At 41.8% G+C, this 23,470-nt stretch overlaps 1 protein-coding gene across 1 annotated transcript in view; it reads right to left on the minus strand.

Annotated features, from left to right (window-relative positions):
- Positions 1-2,021: 2,021 nt before the first annotated feature.
- Faf1 (Fas associated factor 1) overlaps positions 2,022-23,470 on the minus strand; it is a 419,279-nt gene continuing 397,830 nt past the window's right edge. The window contains exon 19 of the mRNA XM_004663235.3: positions 2,022-2,272. Coding sequence (XP_004663292.2) covers positions 2,189-2,272 — 84 coding nt within the window. The 3' untranslated portion in view covers positions 2,022-2,188. The remainder of the gene's footprint in view (positions 2,273-23,470) is intronic.

Raw genomic sequence — 23,470 nt, forward strand, 5'->3', positions numbered from 1 at the left:
TGGTGGAGCATCAGAGCAAACACTGATGTTTGCAAAAACCTGTCCAATACTTCAGGGCAGAGAGAAAACAATCAGATATATCTTCAGCTTTTGGTTAGTCTTCTGAGAACCCCTTTTTGGAACCATGGGAACATATCTAGCACTTACAAAATACCCAAGATGTAATTTCAACTCCTAGGATAATGAACACAGATGACACAAAAGATTCATGAAGAACACAAAAACTAAAAGGAAATCATTGGCTATGAAGGTATAAACAATGCTCCTATATAAATACGCCAACCCTCAAACCTATAAATTAACAAAATCCATGTTTACTAAATCAAACTCCAAATTAGTGCTAGTTGATTCAGGCAACTTAAATACATGGTCTGAATTTTCAGCCAAAGAATGAGATACTTTTAATTTATGATAGGCGTCCAATGTTTAACATTAAAAGTATGAAATATGGGCTGGAGAGATGGCTTAGAGATTAAGACGCTCATCTGTGAAGCCCAAGGACCCATGTTTGACTCTCCAGATCTCATGTAAGCAGATGCACAAGCTGACCCAAGTGCACAAGGCTGCAGTGGGTGGAGGCCCTAGCATGCCAAGTCTCTCTTTCTCTCTCTCCCTTTTCCATAAAAAAATACATTAAAATAAAAGAATAAAGGGTTGGAGAGATGGCTTAGTGGTTAAGACACTTGCCTGCAAAGCCAAAGGACACAGGCTTAATTCTTCAGGACCCACGTAAGCCAGAAGCACAAGGGGACGCATGCATTTGGAGGTTGTTTGCAGTGGCTGAAGGCCCTGGTGCACCCTCTCTCTCTCTCTCTCTCTAAAATCAATAAATAAAAATGAAAGAAATAGGGATTAGAGAGATTGATCAGTGGTTAAAGGCACTTGTTTACAAAGTCTACCAGCCAGGGTTCAATTCCTCAGCACCCACATAAAGCCAGATGAAGTAAGTGGTCCATTTGTCTGGGGTTTGTCTGCAGTAGCAAGAGGCCTTGGTGTGTATGAATGTGCGCGTGCGCGCGCATACACACACACACACACACACACACACTCTGTCTCTCTCAAATAAATAAATACTTATTCTTTTAAAGAATGAAATAGAAGAGTAAGTTCCTCAGTACAGGAGAGCCCATGGAACAGTTGATCCAATTAAGGGCAAAGTGTTTAAAAACACCAGCAGAGAGCCAAATGTTGTGCATGCCTGAAATTTCAAAACTTGGGAGGCTGAGCCAGAGGACTGACAGTTGCAGGCCAGCCTGGATTACATAGCAGGATCCTGTCTCCAAAAGCCTGAAAACAAAAACACCTAAGTGACAAGGTCTAAATAAATAAAATAGTATGGGTGTGTGTGTGTGGGGGGGAACCCAGAGAACTGTGTTCAGTATATACTGAAGCTCCAGCAACTTGTGAGCTGTTATCTAGGAGGTTCTAATTACCCAACTTCAATAGCAACTTACTACAGTCGATCCAGATGCCAGAGTCTTAGTATTAGCATACTGTCTCAATATGAATAACTTCCCATGCTGCAGTGGAATAGCAAGTACCTTCTAGGTGGAATCTAGAGACCAAATACAGTAGTTGTATATAAATATTGTGCATATATGCCAAATTAGTCCTCAAAGTCTTAGTAAAGAAGTCATAAGTACCAACAAAAATGATGCATTTTTTTCTATAACAATGTTTAATCCTCATGCTAAGAATGTCCTGTTTGACTACTCCCACCCCTGCCTTTTAAAATTAGGTGGCAAAGTAAAAATCCAATTATGGAAATAAAAATGCAGAGGTATAAGTGCTGGCTCAGTGAGATATATTAGATACACAGCACCCTGGTGTCAAGGACAGAAAGAACTATCCTAGACACTGCAGGAAAAAGATGGTAAGTAGAGGTGTAGGTTCCACTAGTGACCCCTCACTCTGGAACAGTACATTAGTTACGAGACATGGGAAAGTACAGGTGGCAAGGGAGGTTAGCGGAGCTGTAGTTCTGAGGTGTGGGTTGGGAACATACAATCACAGATAGGAAATTTTAAGTAGCTACGTTTATTACTTTCTTTCCAGCAATCTTGCAGGAGGCAGAAGTGTGACACTGAATTGAGTGAGACGAGCATGTGGGTGAGTTGGCAAGAAGCCCATCCATTGACTAGGGCCGCTGGCTTGTCAAGGAGAGACTGGTTCCACTGCTGAGCTGTGTTTACTCTTTTGCTTCAAGGAAAAGGGTTTCTTGAGGGAATAACTTTACCTCCAATAATGATTTATTGGGGTCTAGCTGAGTTACCTGAAAAGATAGAAAACACATATTCAAAAGTTACAATAAGCACACTGATTTTGAGCCTAGTATGTACTGGCTGCACATTATCTCTTTGATCTTCAAAATAATCCTGTGAGAAGATGGTGTAATTTTTACATTACTTAAGGAAGCCAGGCTCTCAGGATAGTCTCATTTTATAGTTTAGTTTAGTTTAGTTTGGAAAAGAAGCTAGCATTGACTTCAAGGCATAGATTCTGTAGACACAAGCACTTCTTAGATTCTGTTTCCTGTGCTCTTGAGAAAGCTGCTGGAGGAAAGATACATTCTTGGGACCTCTGCGTGGTTAACTCCTGACAATAGGGAGGCCCATTCTGCCTGCTGGAACAACAGGTAAACCTTTGGTGGTATAAGGGCTAGGCCTCCTTCCCATTAAAATTACATGTAGCTGGGCATTTTGACCATACCTTTAATCCCAGCACTCAGGAGACAGAGGTAGGAGAATCCCAGTGAGTTCAAGACCAGCCTGAAACTATCTACTGAATTCCAGGTCAGCCTGGGTTAGAGCGAGACCCTACCTCAAAAAACCAACCAACCAACCAACCCACCCACACAATCAAACAAACACACCCCCCCTCAAAAAAAAAACAAAAAAAACTACATGTAGTAAAGTATAGCATGGCCATGACAGTATACTCAAAGACAATTATATCCCTGTTAGAAGAGGATCCCTAGTAAAGCTTACCACAACATCCTTGTTGGGAATATGATGAGTCTGGAAAAATGAGTCAATATAGTAATACAACTTTATGTGCAAAGGATACAGGTATAAAACTAGGTTCAAACTCTGGTTTGCATAGCAGTGCATTACCTTGCAGTTTGTGGTTTTTGTCTTGTAGGAATCATGTGAAGATTAAATGAGAAAATACAGAACAACAATGTCTGGCATAGAGTAGACAGATCAAGGCTGCTGTGTGTGAGAACTACTGTAAAGGTAGATGGACATGTAGACAATGAGTTGACTGTGTATGATGGAGGACCAGGTACTTTGTAGCTGCATCTGAGGCTGCTGCTCTGCTATTCACAGGAACTCTGGGCCCATGGGCAAGGCTACAGCATCTGAGGCAGGCAATTTGACTTCTCAACTCAAGCCATTCCTAATGAGATGACTCTGCTGTCTTCTTCCAACTAGAGAGATGGGGAGGCCCTGGGGGCCAAACCTAGGTGTCAAAGGCAGACTGGTAAGCTGAAGGGAATGCATCTTTGTATCCAGATGGAAGCCTGGTATGCCCAGGAGAATCATTAAGGATATGCATCCATCCCCCCTGGAATCTTTGCCGCATATAAAGAACCCAATGCAAATCTCACCCTTCTAGTATCTCTTGGGATCCAGGCAGATGGGCAGGCAAGGTGGCTGGGAGGGCCCAGCCTGCTGTCTGTCTTTCAATGCACTGGGGACAAGCTGCTGGCAAATGTTTACCCACTTCCCCAATTAACGTACAAAACTGTACTGGCTTCTGTCAACAAACAGAGCTATTCTGCCTCTGCTTCTGACTCTGGCATTTTCTGCCCAGCTGCTTCTGCTATTGTTCTTAATTAACATGCCAAATCTCTTCCGGTATCTTCTACTTTGTTATTTGTGGTTATAAATATTATGTTTGCTGGGAGAGACCAGAGCTGTTGAGCTTAGGCAGGAAGATGTGCTGGGGAGCAAAGCAGGCTTGGAGGCTGGAGCATCAGAACCATGTCTGCTGGGTTGGGAAAGTGCAAAGTAAGAAGTTCCTAAAATGCCCCCAGTTTTCACATGAAAAACAGTATCCAAGAAAAGTTAAATGACTTTCTTGGGTCACTTTCAATTAGAGAGCTGGGATTTGGAAAATTGGAAACAAAAAGTTCTTGACCATTTATTACAAGACAGGCACATGTATTATCTCAGTCCATATAACAACAATTCAACGTTATGGAGATGAGACAGGTGAGTTTCAAGGTAATTGCCACTTGTTTAAGAGCTTATGGTTAGAGACTACATAGTAAATTCCAGGTCAGCCTGAGTTAGAGTGAAACTCTACCTCAAAAAAAAAAAAAGTGTGTGTGTGGGTCCGTTTATACAGCATCATGGCTAAAGAGACTAAAGCAAAACTAAACTTAAATCCTATCTATGCACAGTGTGCATCTCCATGTGCTGGAGCCTGGTAGACTGAGACTGTTTTATTTCACACCTCCGACCAGTCCACTCAAGGGCCCAGTGAAATAGGTCTTTTGTCATCTTATAGACAAAGAGATCAAGTATTGTGTCCACTACTGCAGAGAGCAAGGCTTCAGCCAGTCTCTCTGACTTCAAGCCTATGATAATCAAAATGTTTCTGACCAACATAGAGACAGCCTGCCCTTGGGAAGGCAGGGATAAGGAAAGGGAAGGGTCAGTGAACACTCCGCTGACACTAGAGGCATTCAAACAGGCACATTTGCAGATAATGATAGCTGATATTTATTGGGACATTTATCTTGTACCATGAAATCTTTTGACATACTTTGAAACTTATAAAAATCATTTTTTAAAAATTTTTTTATTTATTTATTTGAGAGTGACAGACACAGAGAGAAAGACAGATAGAGGGAAAGAGAGAGAATGGGCGCGCCAGGGCTTCCAGCCTCTGCAAATGAACTCCAGATGCGTGCGCCCCCTTGTGCATCTGGCTAATGTGGGACCTGGGGAACCGAGCCTCGAACCGAGGTCCTTACGCTTCACAGGCAAGCGCTTAACCACTAAGCCATCTCTCCAGCCCATAAAAATCATTTTTATACCAATGAGAGAGAGAGAGAGAGAGAGAGAGAAAGGGAGGGAGGGAGGGGAGAGAGAGGATTTGAGTGATGAGAGTAAGAGTAATTTTCCTAAGATCTCAAAGTATTAAAAGTCAGTGTGGTTAAGGTAATCTAGCTTTGGAATCCACCTACTTACTAGATTACACTACTAGAGCTGGTGCTCAGAGTAGAATGCACATGGAGAAAAAAGTTGGATGAGATGACCCTAAGTCTGTTTCTGACCAAGCTTCCAGGATATAAGATCTTCACTTTAAGAATGGCAAAAGGTCAAGGATCTTAAAAAAAAGAAAAAGAAAAAGAAAAACACCTTGAAATGTTTATAAAATACGAATACAAAAACCCAATCTGAGCTTGTCTTTTGCCATTTACTTGGGACTTTACTGAATTATTGACTCTCTAAATCAACAGAGAAACAAACCCTTTGGGATTGCTGGGAGAGAAGAGGAATGTTCTCAGGTAACAGCTATAGTTTGTCATCTACAGTTAAGAGAGGAAAGGCAACCATTTTGACATTTTCTTTAGTATATATAGGAACTTGAATGTATTTTCTCATTAAAATCATATTTTTGGCAAATTGGCTTTGTGAAATGTTTATGTTAGCAAAAATAGAACACATTCTCTGCCAAATCAAGCAATTCTTTTCTAGATTAATTTTCTCACATTTCACATACTCTCCCCTCCCCAATCACTGTTTTGGACTTCAGTTTATTTTCTAAAAAAGCACAATATAGTATTGAGCAAAATGTGAAACAAGGTGACAGATTCTTTTCCTTGGTAACACTGTGAAGCTCAGACAGTTACAGTAACAAAGTGCCTTAACCAATAAATAGTTCAAGTCTTCATTTTAAGGTGGGCACCCTGATACTTGAAGAGGCCAAGCGACTTGGCCAGGACAGGTCAAATGGCTGATAAAGGCCAATGCACTGTTGTTATGGGATTCCTCATCACCACATTCTGCTTTCAAATATAACAAGCACCAGTAGGCCAGAAGCTACTTGGTGGCAGGAACTGTGATAATAAAATAAGAGCAGCAATATTTACATGGTACCACATGCACAGAATTCCATCATATGTGTTAGATAATGTGATCAGCTCTCTCTTTCTATTTCTTTCTCTCACTCTTGCTCACTAAACTTTGCTTTTATTTTGAAATTGAATACAGGAAAGCCTGGATCTAATACCTTATATTTATAAAAAATGTTAGGTTGGCTTTTCTTTTTGCTCTCTTTTATGTTCATAATGTATCTTAAAAGACGACAAGGAAATACACCTCAGGTGTACTTGGAAATCATGGCACGTGAGACAACCCTGCTCTGCACACTCACACTATGAAACAAATCTTAATCTAAGTCCTGAGACACAAGTGGTTGATGCAGAACCTGCACCCTAACCTTCTGATGTGTTTGTTCATAATCTCCACTCTAGCTCGCTACATAATGAGTTCCTTCTAACTCTGTGAGTTATAACTTTGTGTTCTATGTGTGGAATTGGGAAGCAATAATCAGTAGAGGTTTCTCAAAATGTATTCTTGCTCTTAGAGTAAAAATTCCATTCTAAAGGCAAGACATGGTGGCACATGTCTTTAAGCCCAGAACTCAAGAGGCAAAGATAGGAGGATCACTGTGAGTTCTAGGTCAGCCTGTGACTGCATAGTGAATTCCAGGTCAGCCTGGGCTACAGTGAAACTCTACCTAGAAAAACCAAAGGGGGAAAAAAAATTCCATTCCACAAAATCCAAGCATCTTCAAAGCAGAAATCCTCCACTGGCAAATGTGCTCTGATATTTACCTGCTTGCCTCTAATGACAAACCCTATTTTCTAGACTGTGATGGCAGACAATGAGCAGAGGAAAGCCTTCTATAGTACAGCCTGAACTTTAAGAGCAACTTTTTGCTGAACTGCCAGAAAACTTGTTTCCTCTGTCCCCATGGAGAACTAACACCAGAGCCTCACCCATTTTCTTCCTCTCCACCAATATGAAAGACAGCTATGTCTGCTCTTCTGTGTCAGACATGGATAGACCACGATGAACTTCCCCAAGTTTAATGATATGTATTCCTTCAGTTACAGATAACTTCCTTCCTTCGTCATCTTTCAGCCCTCAGAAACCTCAGCAAAATCCCTTCCTCAGAACTCTTATGGGCTGACAACCAAGGCTGTATGCTATCTAATGTTGTCAGTGTGTAAGGGACAAAAAAATATATGAGCTCCAGTCTAGTCCTTCTACTAGTGTGACTTTAGACAAATCACTTTGATTTTGCATTAACAATGGAGGGACTCGTGACTAACTGGAATCAACTACAGTGCAAGTAAACTTTAGTGATCCAAATACTTGGGCTTAAGTCCCAGTCTCAGCCAAATCAGTAGGATGCATAGGGCTTATTTCCTTTTTTACCTGGTGAAAGAGCTGTAGGAAGGAAAAGTGGCATCACTGAGACTGACACATGGAAGCTGAAGTGGTTCATGCCTTCTTCATGTGTCAGATGTCATCAGCATGGTCTGAGCTTGTAATGTCTGGCATGGGGTATGCAGGTTTAATACTCATTGCTGTCACTTCTCATTTATTTGATGACCATGGCAAGTTACTCTACTTCCTAGTTATAAAGTGGGAACTCTTCTTTCTCTCTGACTTGTAAGGATTCAATAATCTAAAGCTTGGAAGGGGTATTGATTTTACACTCACGCTTCCACAGGGCAGGACTTCTGAGCACTCTTCCTATTTCTCACACAAGAGTGATATGGCACTTGTTGGATTGGTAAGTGTGGGAGAGGAATCTGAGCTCAGCCTTATCTTCCCCTGCTTTTTGGTGCTAATCTTCCTTCACATTTACTGTAAGGTAGAAGGGCCTGCAGGCTTTGGCTGAATCAATGACTGGTAGACATGTCCATATAAATTATGGGCAGAGAATGTATCAACAAGCCCCCTTATCACAGAACCAAAATTATCATCTGATCAGCTTGTTTTGGTATAACAAAGGTGATCTTATGTTTCTCTTTCAATTAAACGTATCTTTTAATTAATCTTGAGAAAATTAAATGAACAGGTATTATTTAATGACCCTTGTCTCCCAAAATACCTCACATCACTAGGCAACTGTTTAAGAACTATGACCTGATAGATAACAAGGTCAGTTAGTTTAGTCTTGAAGAGTGGAACATGTCTGTAATCTAAGCATCTTGGAGGCTGATGCAGGAGGACAATGAGTTTGTGGCCAGCCTGGGATACATAGCAAGTTCTAGACAAGCCTGGGCTATTGTGAGACTTTATCTAAAGACAACAAACAAAAAATAATCAAAAATCTGTTTCCTATCTGTAACATAAAGCCACATAAAAGCTTAACCTTACAGAGATGTTTCTTCTTCCTTTTTTTTTTTTTTTTTTAAATGGTATGGCAAGGGTCTCACTCCTAGCCCAGGCATCCCTCAAGCCTGTAGTGATCCTCCTACCTTAGTTTCCCAAGTGCTGGGATTCCAGGCATGGACCATACATGTCTACAAGAAATGCTTCTTTCAAGCCATGTTACTTAACACAGAATGAGTGGCTAATAAACTTCATTCTGAAAAATGCATGCATACATAATTACAATTACTAGTATTATAGTTCTCAGATCATTTTCACACATATTATCTAGATCTCAAAGCTATGCTAGGAGATTAGATACATCAATCTATATTTTTACAGACAAGACACCAAAGCTCAAATAGAAACATTATTGATGCAAGGTCACAGAAGTAGAAAATGGTGCCTTCATATCTGAACCCAGGTCTTTCCATTTCCACTCCTGAGTTCTTTTTGCTCTGTGAGGAGTACAAAGGCTACATAAAAACGTTCCCAAATTATAGGTAAGCCTTTATCGAAGTTAGCATTTATTTTGATCTTGAGAAAACTAATCTTTTTAGTATGTTCTGAATAATCCCACGCTATTTGTTACTCTATTATAAAATCTATGCATTAAGTATAAGAAGCTCAATAATTATTATCATTTATAGTTATTAATGATTAGCTGACTGACTGATTAACTGATATGAGGTATTGTCTAGGCTGGTCTCGAGATCACAGGCTCATGTGAATCCTCCCATCTCAGCTTCCTAAGTAGCTTGCTATACCATACCTAGCTTCTTTCCTTTCCTCTAGACTGGTAAGTATTGAACTCAGAGTCTCACACATTCTAGGCAAGTGCTCTTTACTTGGCATTTTTTTAAATGCCATGTGCTCTGCTAGTTATTCTACATGTTATCTAATTAAATGGTTATCACACTTCTATGAAAGAAGTATTCCTGTTGTTCCACTTCATACAGGTGTCTTTCAGATATGGTTAGGGAGCTTGCCCAAGGTTAGGAAACATAAGGCTAGAATTTATATCCGGATCTATGAGTTTCCATCCTATATCCAGTATATTATCAACTTCTGATCTACTTAACTGGGCCAGTTAACCTGACTTAGGACTAAAGGAAGCTACACTCTGCAGTTATATCTGACTCACATCATTATGGTATGGGACTTTTGTTGTTCATCGTAGAAACCCAAGCTAGCTTTTGTTACTGTCAACTTTGTTCTAACAAGAAATTGTGCAGTTTCTGTTAATGGGTTAGGCATTCTTTTTATTTTTTTTTATTTTTAAGTTTTTATTAGCATTTTCCATGATTATAAAAAAATCCCATGTTAATCCCCCCTCCCCCCATGTTTAGGCATTCTTTAAAAAAGCAAGAATACTAAAGCTCAAATTGCGCCATCATTTATGCATGGTCATAGAAGCAGAAATTGGTAGAGTACTAGAGAGAACATGGAGTGATCTGCTGGTTATGTGCTGGTCCTGGTACAAGAAGGCTTTGCTTGTGAACTCACTGGACTGCTCTTTAAAAAAATTTTTATTTTATTTTTTTTTTTTTTAGGTAGGATCTCACTCTAGTTCAGGCTGACTTGGAATTTACTATGTAGTCTCAGGGTGGCCTTGAACTCATGGTGATCCTCCTACCTCTGCCTCTCAAGTGCTGGGATTAAAGGCATGTGCCACAATGCCTGGTTTAATTTTTATTTATTTGCAAGGAGAGAGAGAGAGAGAGAGAGAGAGAGAGAGAGAGAGAGAGAGAGAAAATGAATAAAAATGAGAATGAATTATTATGCCAGAGCCTCTAACCTATGCAAATGTACTCCAGATGCATGTGCCACTTTGTACATCTGGCTTTATGTGGGTGCTGGGGAATCAAACTTGGGTCCTTAGGCTTTGCAAGCAAGCAACTTAACCACTAAGCCATCTCTCCAGCTGGGGACTGCTCTTATTATCAGTGATGATGATGATAAGCAACCACAACAAAGCCAGCTGGAGTTTTTGGCAACTTCTTTGTTGCAAGGTTGTCATGATTCCCAAAGGAACTTCTAATCTGAAAGCATCCCATACAGGACTATGGTTTATCTCCATCTCAGCTTTCAGCGCAGTTGCTCTGGGATGGGGGATTCCAGGAATAGAAGATGCTCCACTTTCCACTAAACTGTGATAGAAGTGGGGCGCTAGAGTGAGGCTGAGTGGTCTTCTCTGGGTGCAAAGAATAGGGTGCCTAGAACATTTTCTTTCTTTGGTGACTTACTTTTAGGTAGGGAGAAGGACAAATAAAGAAAAACTAAAGGTAGAACACAGGGAGAAAACACTGTGTCATGTGGGCTGTCCTGGCTGTTCTTGTTATGAGAGTAGGAAAGGTCAGTACCTGCTGGGAGCTTCCAGGGTGCTGGCTGTGCTCTGTGCACTAGGGAAACCAACTAACTACATCAACCCTCAGTAACAGAGGCTCAGAAATATTACATATGTGATATCCATCACATACAAATATTATATAACCTCAGTTATTACACAAGCAGGAATTGACAACAACAAGGATTTAAAATTAGGTTTGGCTCCAAAATCTGTGTTATTAATCGCTACACTGGTGATTTTAGTATTATAAGTCATACACTCCACTATTTATCCTAAGTCCCTTGTTTGGAAGGACTATCCCCTTCAAGTAATTGAAGCATATACTTTCTTATCTGTTACTCAGGCTTCAGATGTGCCAAATGCTGGTCTTTTCATCCACTGGAGCAACCAAAGCTGCAGGGCTGGATTGATGTCCCTGAGCAACCTAATATGGATACCCCAGCTAGGGACACATCTTCAGTGCATCTGGTGATTTGAAAATGCAAGGAAGCCCTGATCTAGGCAACATGTACCTCATTTTCAAGGCCAATATTATACAGGACAGCCAAGTTCTCATGTAGCAAGTTCCTAGGGTGCCTCTATAATAGATGATTCACAACTGTAAGGATTGTATTTGTGGCACACTACTAAGACACAGAAGAAAAGAGATACCTCTACTTACTGGTTAGGTTTAGAATTGTTAAACTTGGCTTAAAGACCTTCTGAGAAATCCTGATTGTTTGTCCCAATGTTTCACCACCAGGTGTGGAGTAAGTGTTACCTAGGGAAGGAGGAAGAAGAAAGAAGAAGAAAGAAAGAAGAAAAAAGAAGAAAGAAAGAAGAAGGAAGAAGAAGGAAGAAGAAAGAAGAAGAAGAAGGAAGAAAGAAGAAGAAGAAGGAAGAAGAAGAAAGAAGAAGAAGAAGGAAGAAGAAGAAGAAGAAGAAGAAGAAGAAGAAGAAGAAGAAGAAGAAGAAGAAGAAGGAAGAAGGAAGAAGAAGAAGAAGGAGAAGGAGGAGGAGGAGGAGGAGGAGGAGGAGGAGCAACAACAACAACAACAACAACAACAACAACACTGGTGGGTTTAAAATCCTAGTTCTGCATGCACAGTCTTGAGAAAATCATGTAACCTCTCACTGAGATAGAAATAAAAGCAGTTTAGGGGAACAGGACCCCAAAAGTGAACAGCTTTTTTCTTGGTGAAAAGCAGGAAATGTCCCTGAGCCTGTCAAGGCGAATCCAGTTTCTCCTTGTCTTCCCCCATCCCCAAAGGAGACCTCATGGCCTCTACCTTGCTGAGTGAGGGCAATACCAGAAGAAGATTCTGGATTTTCCTTCTTGTTTTCTCTTTAGGAGTTCCTCATCCTAGGAGATTTATACCTAGAATAGGCAGAAGGACATGACTAAGACTGCCAAGCACCTAATCACCTGGAATAAGAACTGGATTGATCAGCTCACCCCCCATTCAGTATATTCCTATAAAAAAAAAAATCCTGGGCTGGAGAGATGCCTTAGCCGTTTAAGGCATTTGTCTGCAAAACTTGCCAGCCAGGGTTTAATTCCCCAGTACCCATATACAGCCAGATATACAAAGTGGCACATGTACCTGGAGTTTGTTTGCAGTGGCAAGAGACCCTGGTATGCTTATAACTCTCTCCCTTTCAAATGAATAAGTAAATAAGAAATAAATATTTTTTAAAAGAAACCCTGAACAGAGTTACCATGCAAATGACCTACTTGGGACCCCTCCTGCACTATCTTTCCTCTTAACCTCTATAATAAAATCTTTCTAAACCTCCCCCTTTGTGATCTATGGATTCCATTCAGATTCACAAGACAAGAGACTGGCAGCCACTGACTCACTGGAAGTCTTCTGTGACTATGCACCCTGACTCCTGAGGAAAATAAAGCTCAACCAAGAGCTGAAAATGGCTTTGTTACTCTCAAAGACACTCCAAATTCCCATATCATTACCATGAGATGAGACCCACATTTCTCATTTGTAGACTAGGGAATGATGCCCCATCTCAGTTTCCCTCTGGGCCTCTCTCCTTCACATTCTACTTGATGGAGGGCTCAACAAAAGTTATGATCCTGTTGCTCTTCTATGTATAGTTCTTAAATTATTTCTTACTAAAACAGGTTAGTCTTATTTTGCTTTGGTCCTCCATTTCCCCAATTTGTAAATGGGTGTTCTTTTTGACAAGGTTTATAGAGGCCTATAATGGACAGCATGGCTAAAAGAAAATTTGGAGAGAATATAAAGAACTCAAATGCCTTTATCTTCTTCCTGGCTTCTGAGAGATCTTTTAGTGGTGTGCTAATGTGTCTTTGGGCAGAGTGGATGGGGGAGAAAATGAGCATTTTGAATGCATTCTAATACCCAAGCAGGACTATGCAAGCCAGTGTGTGTGCAGTTGTGCACACAAACACTGCTCAAGAGCTGGAGCTTTGAACAGGAGTTAAAAGAGCTGAGTCCCTAACGACATACAAAAGACTTGCTGGTGTGATTTATCCTGATGTATTTACTTATCCAATTACCAAAACAGCAGGAGATCATTAAAATTTCTAGTTACCAGATGCAGCACGTTCAATATCTTAAATGTTACCAAGGCTCTCTCTGAGCTATTTTGATATTACATCTCATCTACCCCAAAGCTTATAAAATTGGAAAGCAAGAATCATGAACAGAGCAGGAATATTCTTTGAAGGCTGATCCAGCAGGTGCCCATATAATACCAAACTATACTGAAACTCTCAAAATTCTGGGTTTAAGGAAAGGTACCACAATGAAAAACAATATATGAAGAAGTGATACTAAATGGTGCTTAAAGGTAGCCAGAGATATACAATTCACTTAGTCATGCTTTTTTCCCCCCCATGTTCATTTCATATTAGGTCAGTCTCTATGTCCACAGAGTATCAGTACCTTCTGGAAGAGTACAATCCTATCTCCTAGCCAGAGCACACTGCTTCTGAATACCTATGAGATCTTAGACCAGACACCTTTCCTCCTCAGAATTTCCATCTTAAGTAAGGATGTTGATTAATCTGTTCCACTTTATAGACCTGTTATGAATAGATGAGAGCTTGCCCCCCTCCCCCACCAACTTAACACAAATGTCTCTTGGAGAAACCTGAGTAACTTACAGGCATGAACTGGCTGTTTGCTGTCTCTGGATCAGCAGCACATTATACATGCTCTGAACAAACTAGCAAGCTGAGTTAAGCACCAAACTAGAGATCATAAAAGAATAGTACAAAATACAGAGCAAACTCACATCAATGTTTTCAGAATGCCTGCCAAAACAGATAACTTACTTTATTTTCCCCTGGAAAATACATCAAATAAGTAAATCTAGACCTACACATTTTGAAAGTTGTTGCCCAGCATTTTATTTATTCTGATCTTCAAGTATTATATACTCACAGACTCTCTGCTCCAGCTAATTAGTTTGCCACTCCCCAATTATGTATTTGGCTTTTCTTCTCTGAATCTTTGGCTATGTTGTTTCCTCTATTTAGGCTGCCCTTCCTCCCTAATTCCAAATATTCCAACTTATATATCCTTCGAGGCTCAGCTTAAATGTCACTTCCTCCTGAGTGACAGAGCATAATATCTTTCTCCTTTTCTGAAGCAGAGCTAATCACACCTGGCCTCTGGTTCCACTGACTAGGTCACAGGCTGTGTCATACAACCATAGGTGTTCATTGTGCTCTCTTATATGTGTCTGTTCCATTGCCCTGCATGTGACCTATCCACATTTGCAAACCAATACCTTTGTTACACCTTAGGCTCCTCAGGTAAATTAGCAGTGAAAGTCTGCTGGCAGACTGAAGGTCAGGGTTTAATCTGGAATGCAGGTACTGGTAATGACAGTGCTGCCCTCTATAAAAATAGTGCTCATATTCTGACTTGCCCAGGATTCTAGAGGATGTAGTTCAAAGGGTCTGCACCAGTCACACTGAGTTCGTAGTCTGCAATGATTTGTGAGTCTGCTTCTCCAGTTAGGTTGAATTCTGAAGGCATGTATGAAGTTCTACTGGGTACCTATCCCTAGGGCTCAGTGTATTGCTAGAAACAGTACCCCTTCAATAAGTGCTGAAAGACATGGCCTAGAGAATGACTGATTGGAGTTTTTCCACTTCTCCATCAACCCAAAGAAATGGAATCTAGAGGAGCTACACCCATAGGCCTTTTCCCGTCATCTTGCTCCCTCAGCAGGCAGAGCCTATCAGTGACCTCAGCAGGGCCCATGGCTCTGGATGCTATCTGCACTACTCTTAGTCAGGCCTGCTGCACTGACACTGGGGCTAGTATGAAGTTTGCATCAGTTGCCCTTTCAGAAGGGACAGCTTTTCCCATCTGTTTAAACTGTTGGAATTGGATAATTAGAAGGATTTAAAAAATCTTAATACTCTAAACAGAGAAAACTGGCTCTGAATTATTAACCAACATTTTCAATGCATTTGAATAACCTTAAGTGACTTAGCTGCCACCTGATCCTAAGCTCTGGCTCAGATAAATAAATGTGAAATATTGTCAAAGCCTCAGCTTATAGGAGCCTCCAGCTACAGTAAACAGAAGCTTAAGTCCCCATAAACTGCCTGGGGTGGAGATATTCTTATATAAAAGCAGAGAAGATGATCTTAAATAAAGCTGAAAGGACCAGGAAATGAAGAGTTGGTTCAACTTTTCCGAAGACAGCTGCTAAGAATCCAGGTATTATCAATATCCATGTCATTTAATCATAGAATCACATTGTATCAGAGTTGAAAGAAAGAAGGTTAAGAACCCATTTAAATTTCATATAAGACCCAGAGAAGTACATGCTTTGATTGAGGCCACAAAAGTGGCTAAAAGAGTACAAATTTTGTTCCATGATGCTTGCTCCCAGCTGAGTCCCCTTTCCCTGCAGCATATACTAAGAATGACCTGCTAGAGATGCCAGTATAAGGCTGATGACTGCCTGTTTAGATACCTGAAAACTTTCACTGGCTAGGCCAAATCTGGCACTTGGGCTCTACATACACCATGCTTTTCTTTGTAGGCCTGGGAGTTCTGCTTTCATGCTTATGTTGAGTGGGTAAAGAACAGGAGAGAAAGAAACCAGGAATAAGTGAGGGTGAATGCTATTATGGTCCCTCTAATCATCTAACCTCATGACATGACAACATCATAAGCTTATAAATTTCTGCCTGGTGATACGGAAAATACAAAAACAAACAAAAGCAGTGGATACCTGAATGTGCAGGAACATTTTATATCTTCTCACTTGTTAGGAAATTATTTCTTTAGCATTTAGTACTTGTAAGAAACATGCTAGACATTGGAATACAACAGTGAACAAGCCACTCTCTCTGGCTTCAAGGAGTGTATAGTACAACTTAAAGACAAGAAATGGTCTGCTGCAATTCAGGGTGGGAAAGGGCTACAATAAGGAAAGGGCACCAAGGGAGTAGAAGGAAAAAAAAATACATATATATGTGTATATGTGTGTGTGTGTGTTCAGTCCTGGGATCCCACAGTGTTACTCTTCCTTCTTGTATCATGCTAATATGTATATGGCTATTTCTTACAATCTAAGGTGTTTTATTGCCCTATATTTATATACAATAATATTAGCTGCTTACAGTATGTCAGGTGCTGTGCAAGAGAATAATCAGATGGATTTGAAGTAACTACAAATTTGATGTGTACAATTTTTGTTTAAAAACATATCTTCATTTTGTAACTGACTATATAAACTTGAGCTAACCATTTCTGCTCTAATGTTTTGGCTTAATTGCCTTGGGTAAAGTACTATCTTTGTCTGCATCTCACCTTTTCATCTATATAAAAAGTCTTTTCTGGTTCTCAAAATCTAAAAAGCATGTATGAAGAAGGTCTATTCACATAAGGTTTTAAAGAAGGTTAAATAGAAGAATTTAAGAGAAATAAACCTGGAAACAGCCAAATAATGTTTAGACTTGGGATTCATTTAGAGATATTAAACCCAGAGCTGTAAGGTCCATGAAGATCAGCATGTGGACAGGGTAAAGTAGGTTGGTGCTGAACTGGCCTGTAGTGAGGACAAGGGGACTAGACATATTGGATGCATGTGCTATCACACTCGGGCACTCTAGTACTGGTTTTGAAAATGGCAGGGAGTATGTGGAATCTCAGTTAATGGTGCTGTTATACAGACTTTAAGTGAGCAAAACATGTTTGCAAAGACACCTGGAATGTGGAGCACGGAACTAATAAACTTTTATTTATGGCTCAATGGAGTCAGAGTGGATTGAATGTACAACCGTCAAAATCTTATTTGATTTCTGATACAGCAATTTTGGATAGTATAGGGCTTTATAAACATCTTACAAAATTAGGTTCCGGGGCAGAGTAAACAATTTTGTAAAGTTTTAAATACATCAACATACTTACACATACTTGTCAGTCTTTCCACTTTATGTTCCACATAGTATGATAAAGGATGTGAGTTTTGAGATGCAAATACTGACCTTAGTGCTATGCAATCTTAGCTCTCTAAACTCTTATGCCCCTCTGGTGGAGCCTGTTTATGGCATAGGCTGCAGCGTTTTTTGTTCCTTTTTCATTTTGGAGATAATATCTGTCTCTTAGGAAATTAGTATTTGAATTATCTGACATATAATAAGTGAGCATATAATAGGTTTACAAGGAAACAATTTTATTTGTTGTCATTACTTTCCATCATTTCAAGTTTTTTTTATTTTGTAAGTGAGTTAGAAAGGAGCAAAAATGAATTTTACCAAAGATCTGAATTCTACGCAGCTTCCCTGAAATGGCTATTCTTATGTCAAATGCATTTTAAAATCTCTCTGGTTGATCAGAAGTTTACAGTGAGGAGTTATCTCACACAATACCACTGATTCCCTTTATACCCCTATAAGATGGCAAGACTCTTTTCTTACCATCAGCTTCACAATACTATTTAAGATATACTGAGCTTTTGGTATGTGTTACGGCACTACAAATAATCACTTTGTTTTTATGGTAACCCTGTGCCACTGACATTTTTAATTATCCTTATTTTATAGATGAGGAAGCTGAGCTACATAGAAGCTAAATAATTTACCCAAGATCAAACAGCTAGGAAATGGCCACACTGAGATTCAATGTGGCACTCTGGTATTATATGTATGTACCATCCATCCATCCACACAACTACTACCTGACTATATAGAATATAGAGCCCCCATCTCTCTCTCTCTCTCTTGTTGCTTGTCTTTAAGTTTTCTCCAGTCACTGCCAAGGGCATTTTGGTCAGTCTTACAGTTTAAATCTTTTGGAAAACACATAGATTTTCTTTCCCCTGTGTTGTAGTCAGCTCCATGTTGCTGGCATGAACATCCAAACCAGGCACAGTTTATAGGAGGGTTTATTTCAGCTTATAGATCCAAAGGGAAGTTCCATCAATGGCAGAAAGCTGGCTCCCATTCATAAGTCCAAACACAGGGAGTGAAGGGACCAAATTGACACCATGACAGGCATCAGTAAGGTGCCACCCTAACTAGGCCTAAGTTCCAGTTTCTGGGAGAGGCAGACAAGACTTCTGAGAAAGGGCAGGCTGTTCAACAGTGATCCTGACATGTGGCCGGAAAAGATAACCGCTCAGGGGCTAAGTCAGTTCTTGGAGACATGTCTCTTTTGTGCCTTTTGCAACCCTTGTGCCAACCAATCAAAGCTGCACAACTATAATTGCTGCTTGCCTAGCCAATCATTTTAAAAATTACCTAACCTGCCTGAAATTCCCCTAGACCCAGCCTGCCAAAACTTAGGACCAATCAAAAGAGTACAAGTACAGCTACTGTTTAAATTAGCCAGTCATGTTAGAAAAGACTAAACAACCCACCAGCTGTGTTTGAAGGGAGCCTGGGAGCTCCTCTCAGGATTGCCATTTTGTATGAATGTTTGACTACTGCATGCTGGCTTATTTTGTAGAATAAACACTCTGTTTTTACATACTATTTGAGTCTGGGGTCTTTCTTCAGCGATTCTTGGGCCCTTACATCTGGAGGCTCGTCCCAGCTCGCTGGGGGCCCCCAGATTCAATAGTGGAGCGTTTCCAGGACAGCATTTGGTTCACCAGAGATTGGTGAGTTGGGGCGCCCCTCTGTATTGTGTGTCTTTCGTCTGCTCTGTTCTTTATATCATTTTCAGTAAATCTAGTATCCGGGTGCAATCTGGAGGCCCACAAGGGTAAGGCTGACAAGTCAGTAGTTACTTTGGGGCAGGGGAGTTCCAAGGATGCTCCAGATCGGATCCCCTTCCGGTGGAGCTAGAGAGCTGAATTTGGTGGAGCCTGTTCATCGGATAGGGGGCCATCTGGTGGGGCTGGAAAGCTCCAGTCTGGCAAAGCTTGACAGCTCCAGTCTGACCGTGGTCTTGGTAAACGCTGATGGGTCATGCCCCTCTGGTGGAGCCCGTTTATGGCATATGCTGCAGCGTTCTTTGTTCCTTTTTCATTTTCTGGGAAATTTGTTTTTGTGTTTATGTGTCTGGGTTTTGTTTGTCCTTTTCTGGTTTCTTGAGAGTTTTATTGAAAGGTACTATGGGACAGGCAACCAGTTCCACCCCACTGGACCTAGTCTAGTCATATTTCAAGTATTTCAGATGCCTGACAGACAATCTAGGTTTAACAGTATGGTTGGGGAAACTACCATCTTTTGCAGGAATAAATGGACTACTTTCAGTGTGGGATGGCCAGAGGGAGGAACCTTCTACCTCCCCACCATTTATAAAATTAAAGGTATCATATACGGGAGTCCTGGACATCCGGACCAGGCCCCATACATCACAGGCTGGCAATACCTGGTAGAAAGCCCCCCTCCTTGGTTGAGCCCCATTTTGCTGCCAGCCCCAGCTATCCTGCCTGTTAAGGAAACTAAACTGCTAGAGGATCATAAGTAAGCAGTCCTGCCCTCCTCTGCCCCTTGAGGAGGACCTCTACCTGCCTCACTATGTACCTGCCCCTGGGCCAGAACCCATTCCACAAGCAGCAGCTGCTGATCAGGGCCCCAGGGAAGAGGGAGCAAACATGAACAGTCTTCCTCATACTCAAGTCCAGACCATGAGATGGGCAGACCCAACTGCGGTTGCACTGCCCTTGTGAGCAACAGGACACCCTGATCAGGACGGCCAACAGTTCATGGCCCATATCCCTTTCTCCACTAATGACCTGTATAATTGGAAAATGCAGAATCCAGTTTTCAGATAAACCCTGAGCCCTCTTACACTTGTTAGATTCTATAATGATAACTCACCAGCCCACATGGGATGATTGTCAGCAGCTTTTGCAGGTTCCCTTTACAACAGAGGAAAGGGAATGGATTTTAGTTGCTGCCCACAAGCTAATTCCTGGACCTAGTGGCCAGCCCATGATTGTACAGGCTGTCATAGACGCAGCCTTCCTCTTAGTCTGCCCTGACTGGGACCCCAAAAGCCCTGAAGATAAGGAGAGAGTCACAGCCTACCGCCAGATTCTGATGGGAGATCACCAAGAGGATGCTAGGAAGCCCACTGGACCTATACAACTCTAGACCCAGAAGCAAGAGAAAACCAGTCTGCCATGAACATGGCTTTTGTCAACCAGGCAGTGCCAGGCATCTGCAAAAAGCTCCAATGACTGGACGGTTTCACGGGTAAGCAGATGTCAGAACTCGTAGCAATAAATGAAAAAGTTTATAATAATAGAGAGACTCCAGAAGATAAACAAACTAGAGGCCTGGCCAAAATACTACTGGCTGCCACAGGAAAATCTGACCCAGGGGAATTAAAAAACATGGCCTATGGGAGAAACAGGGGCAAACCAGCCCCACAATTGAGAGGGAAAGGGCAACACTGACTCTGTCTCCAAAAAGACGAATGTGCTTATTGCAAAGAGATGGGACGTTGGAAAAATAAACCTCCACAAAGACAAAGGGACAAAAATTCTAAAATCCTGGAGATAGGAGGACTCAGTGACTGAGTCCAGGGCTCACATCCCCTCCATGAGCCCTGGGTAACCTTGAAGGTGGAGGGGAAACCAGTAGACTTTCTAGTTGACACTGGGGCTCAGCATTCGATCCTGAAACAGTCCATGGGACCCGTCCACCAAAAGGATATGGGTTCAGGGAGCCACTGGGAAAAATCAATACTCATGGACTACCCGAAGTGGACTTAGGAATGGGATGGGTGACCCATTCATGGACATCCCTGGGTGCCTATATCCACTCTTGGGGCGAGACCTTTTGACTAAAATGGGGGCACAAATCCACTTTAGCCCAGAGGGAGTACAGGTTCTTAATCAGAATGGTCCTGTACAACATGTTAATTGTGTCACTGGAGGAAGAATAAAAACTCTACATCTCTCCCTTCCACGCCACCCCTGAAAGCCCGTATCTGAGGGAACCATGGGAATAGATTTCAGGTATATGGACACAAAGAAATCAGACCAGGCTGACCAAGCATCAGGCCCCAATCATGGTCCAACTGAGGGCTAATGCCAGTCCAATCCAAGCCTGCCAATATCCTATGCCCCGAGGGGCCAAACTGGGAATAATACCTCACATAAACCCACTTTGGGAACAAGGGATATTAGTCCCTTGTCAGTCTGCCTGGAATACTCCTCTCCTGCTGGTAAAGAAGCCCCACTCCAATGACTACCGGCCTGTGCAGGATCTGAGGGAAATTAATAAACAGGTGGAGGACATCCACCCCATGGTGCCAAACCTGCACACTCTTCTAAGCACTGCTGACACCTGAATGCAATGTGTACACAATGCTGGACCTCAAGGACACATTTTTCAGTCTGCCACTGGCTCCTGCCAGTAAACCTCTGTTTACCTTTGAATGGAGCAATCCAGAACATGGATTTAATGGGAAGTTGACTTGGACCAAACTGCCACAAGGATTTAAAAACTCATCCACCATCTTTGATGAAGCACTCCATGAGGATCTGGGTGAGTACTGCCAGGCCCATCACAAATAACCTCTTGCAGTATGTAGATGACCTTCTCACAGCAGCCTCAGATGAAGAAGCCTGTCACTCAGCCACAGAGGCCTTGCTGAGAGAACTGGACCACATGGGATACTGAGTTTCAGCAAGAAAGGCACAGCTCTACCAGAGGGAAATACCGTACTTTGGGTACGTACTCAAGGGGGCACAATGCCTATTATCTCAAGCCCACAAAGAGAGAGTCCTCAACATTCTTCATCCCAGAACCTGGCGACAGGCATGTGAGTTCTTGGGGTCAGCAGGGTTTTGTAGACTCTAGATACCCAGATTCACAGAGATTGCCAAGCCTTTCTATGAGGCCATGAGGGGACAGGAAAATTCCCTTGAATGGACCCAGGAAAGGGAAAAAGCCTTCCTCCAGTTGAAAAAGTTGAAGCCCTGGCATTAGTTTTGCCAGACATCCACGATCTTTTCCATCTTTACATTGATAAGAACAAAGGCATAGCTAAAGGGGTATTGATTCAAACTCTCTTGGCTCTTGGAAGAGGCCAACTGCTTACCTATCAAAGAAATTAGACCTAGTGGCAATGAGATGGCTCCCATGCCTCCAAATAATACCAGCCACTTCCTTATTGGTCAAAGACTCAGATAAACTGACTTTGGGTCAAATCCTGAGAGCGACTACACCTCATGCTATTAAAGGAGTATTAAAGCAGCCCCCTGACAGGTGGCTAACCAATGCCAGGCAGACTCATTATCAGGTTCTTCTTCTCAACCCCCCATAGGTCCGATTTGTCACCAGTCAGGACCTCAATCCCACAATGCTGTTACCTGACCCAAATCTGGACAGTCCCACACATGACTGCTCAGAGGTCCTGAGTTTATAAGGGACCCGACCAGATCTCAAGGACGTTCCCCTTAAAGGGGCCGAGCTGACCTGGTATACAGATGGAAGCAGCTTCCTTAAGGATGGTGTCCTGTATGCAGGAGCTGCAGTGACAATGGAAGAAACAACTGTATGGTCAGAAGCCCTCCATCCAGCTATGTCTGCCCAGCAAACTGAATTGATATCCCTGACCAAGGCCTTGCAACAAGGAAAGAGACTTAATATCTATACTGATAGCTGTTATGCTTTTGCAACGGTCCATGTTCATGGGGCCATTTATAACGAAAGGGGACTATTGACAGCAGAAGGAAAACCATTAAAAATAAACAGGAGATTTTGGACCTTTTGTGGGCTATATGGCTCCCCAAAGAGATAACAATCATGCGCTGCCCTGGTCACCAGAAAGGGGAGGATCCTTCTTCTAAAGGAAACAACAGGGCTGACAAGGTGGCATGAGAGGCAGCCCTCCAGGTCGCTACCACCCTGGTGGCAAAACTGCCTCCAGTGGTGGCACCAACCTTGCCAGACACACCAAACTACAGTGATTCAGAACTATGGAGGACTAAGACCTGCACGACAGCCTATAAGTAACAAGGATGGTATAAGACTCCTGATGGAAGGATCATCCTCCCATCGGACTTTGCTAGCTCACTCATTAGACAAATACACCAGAGCACTCATCTAGGACAAAAAGAGATTGAGGACTTACTTAGACAGTCCCACTTTAAAGTTTTTAACTTGAGACAAAAGGCAGCAGAAGCCATAGCCCGATGCCATGCCTGCTGCCTGGTAAATGCAAAAAGCGGAGTTTCTCAGCCAGGAATCAGGGAAAGAGAAACCCAACCAGGAGTAAAATGGGAAATTGACTTTACAGAGAAAAAACCTGGTTTATAT

This window comes from Jaculus jaculus, chromosome 5, assembly GCF_020740685.1.
Source record: "Jaculus jaculus isolate mJacJac1 chromosome 5, mJacJac1.mat.Y.cur, whole genome shotgun sequence".
In the NCBI taxonomy this organism is placed as follows: Eukaryota; Metazoa; Chordata; class Mammalia; order Rodentia; family Dipodidae; genus Jaculus; species Jaculus jaculus.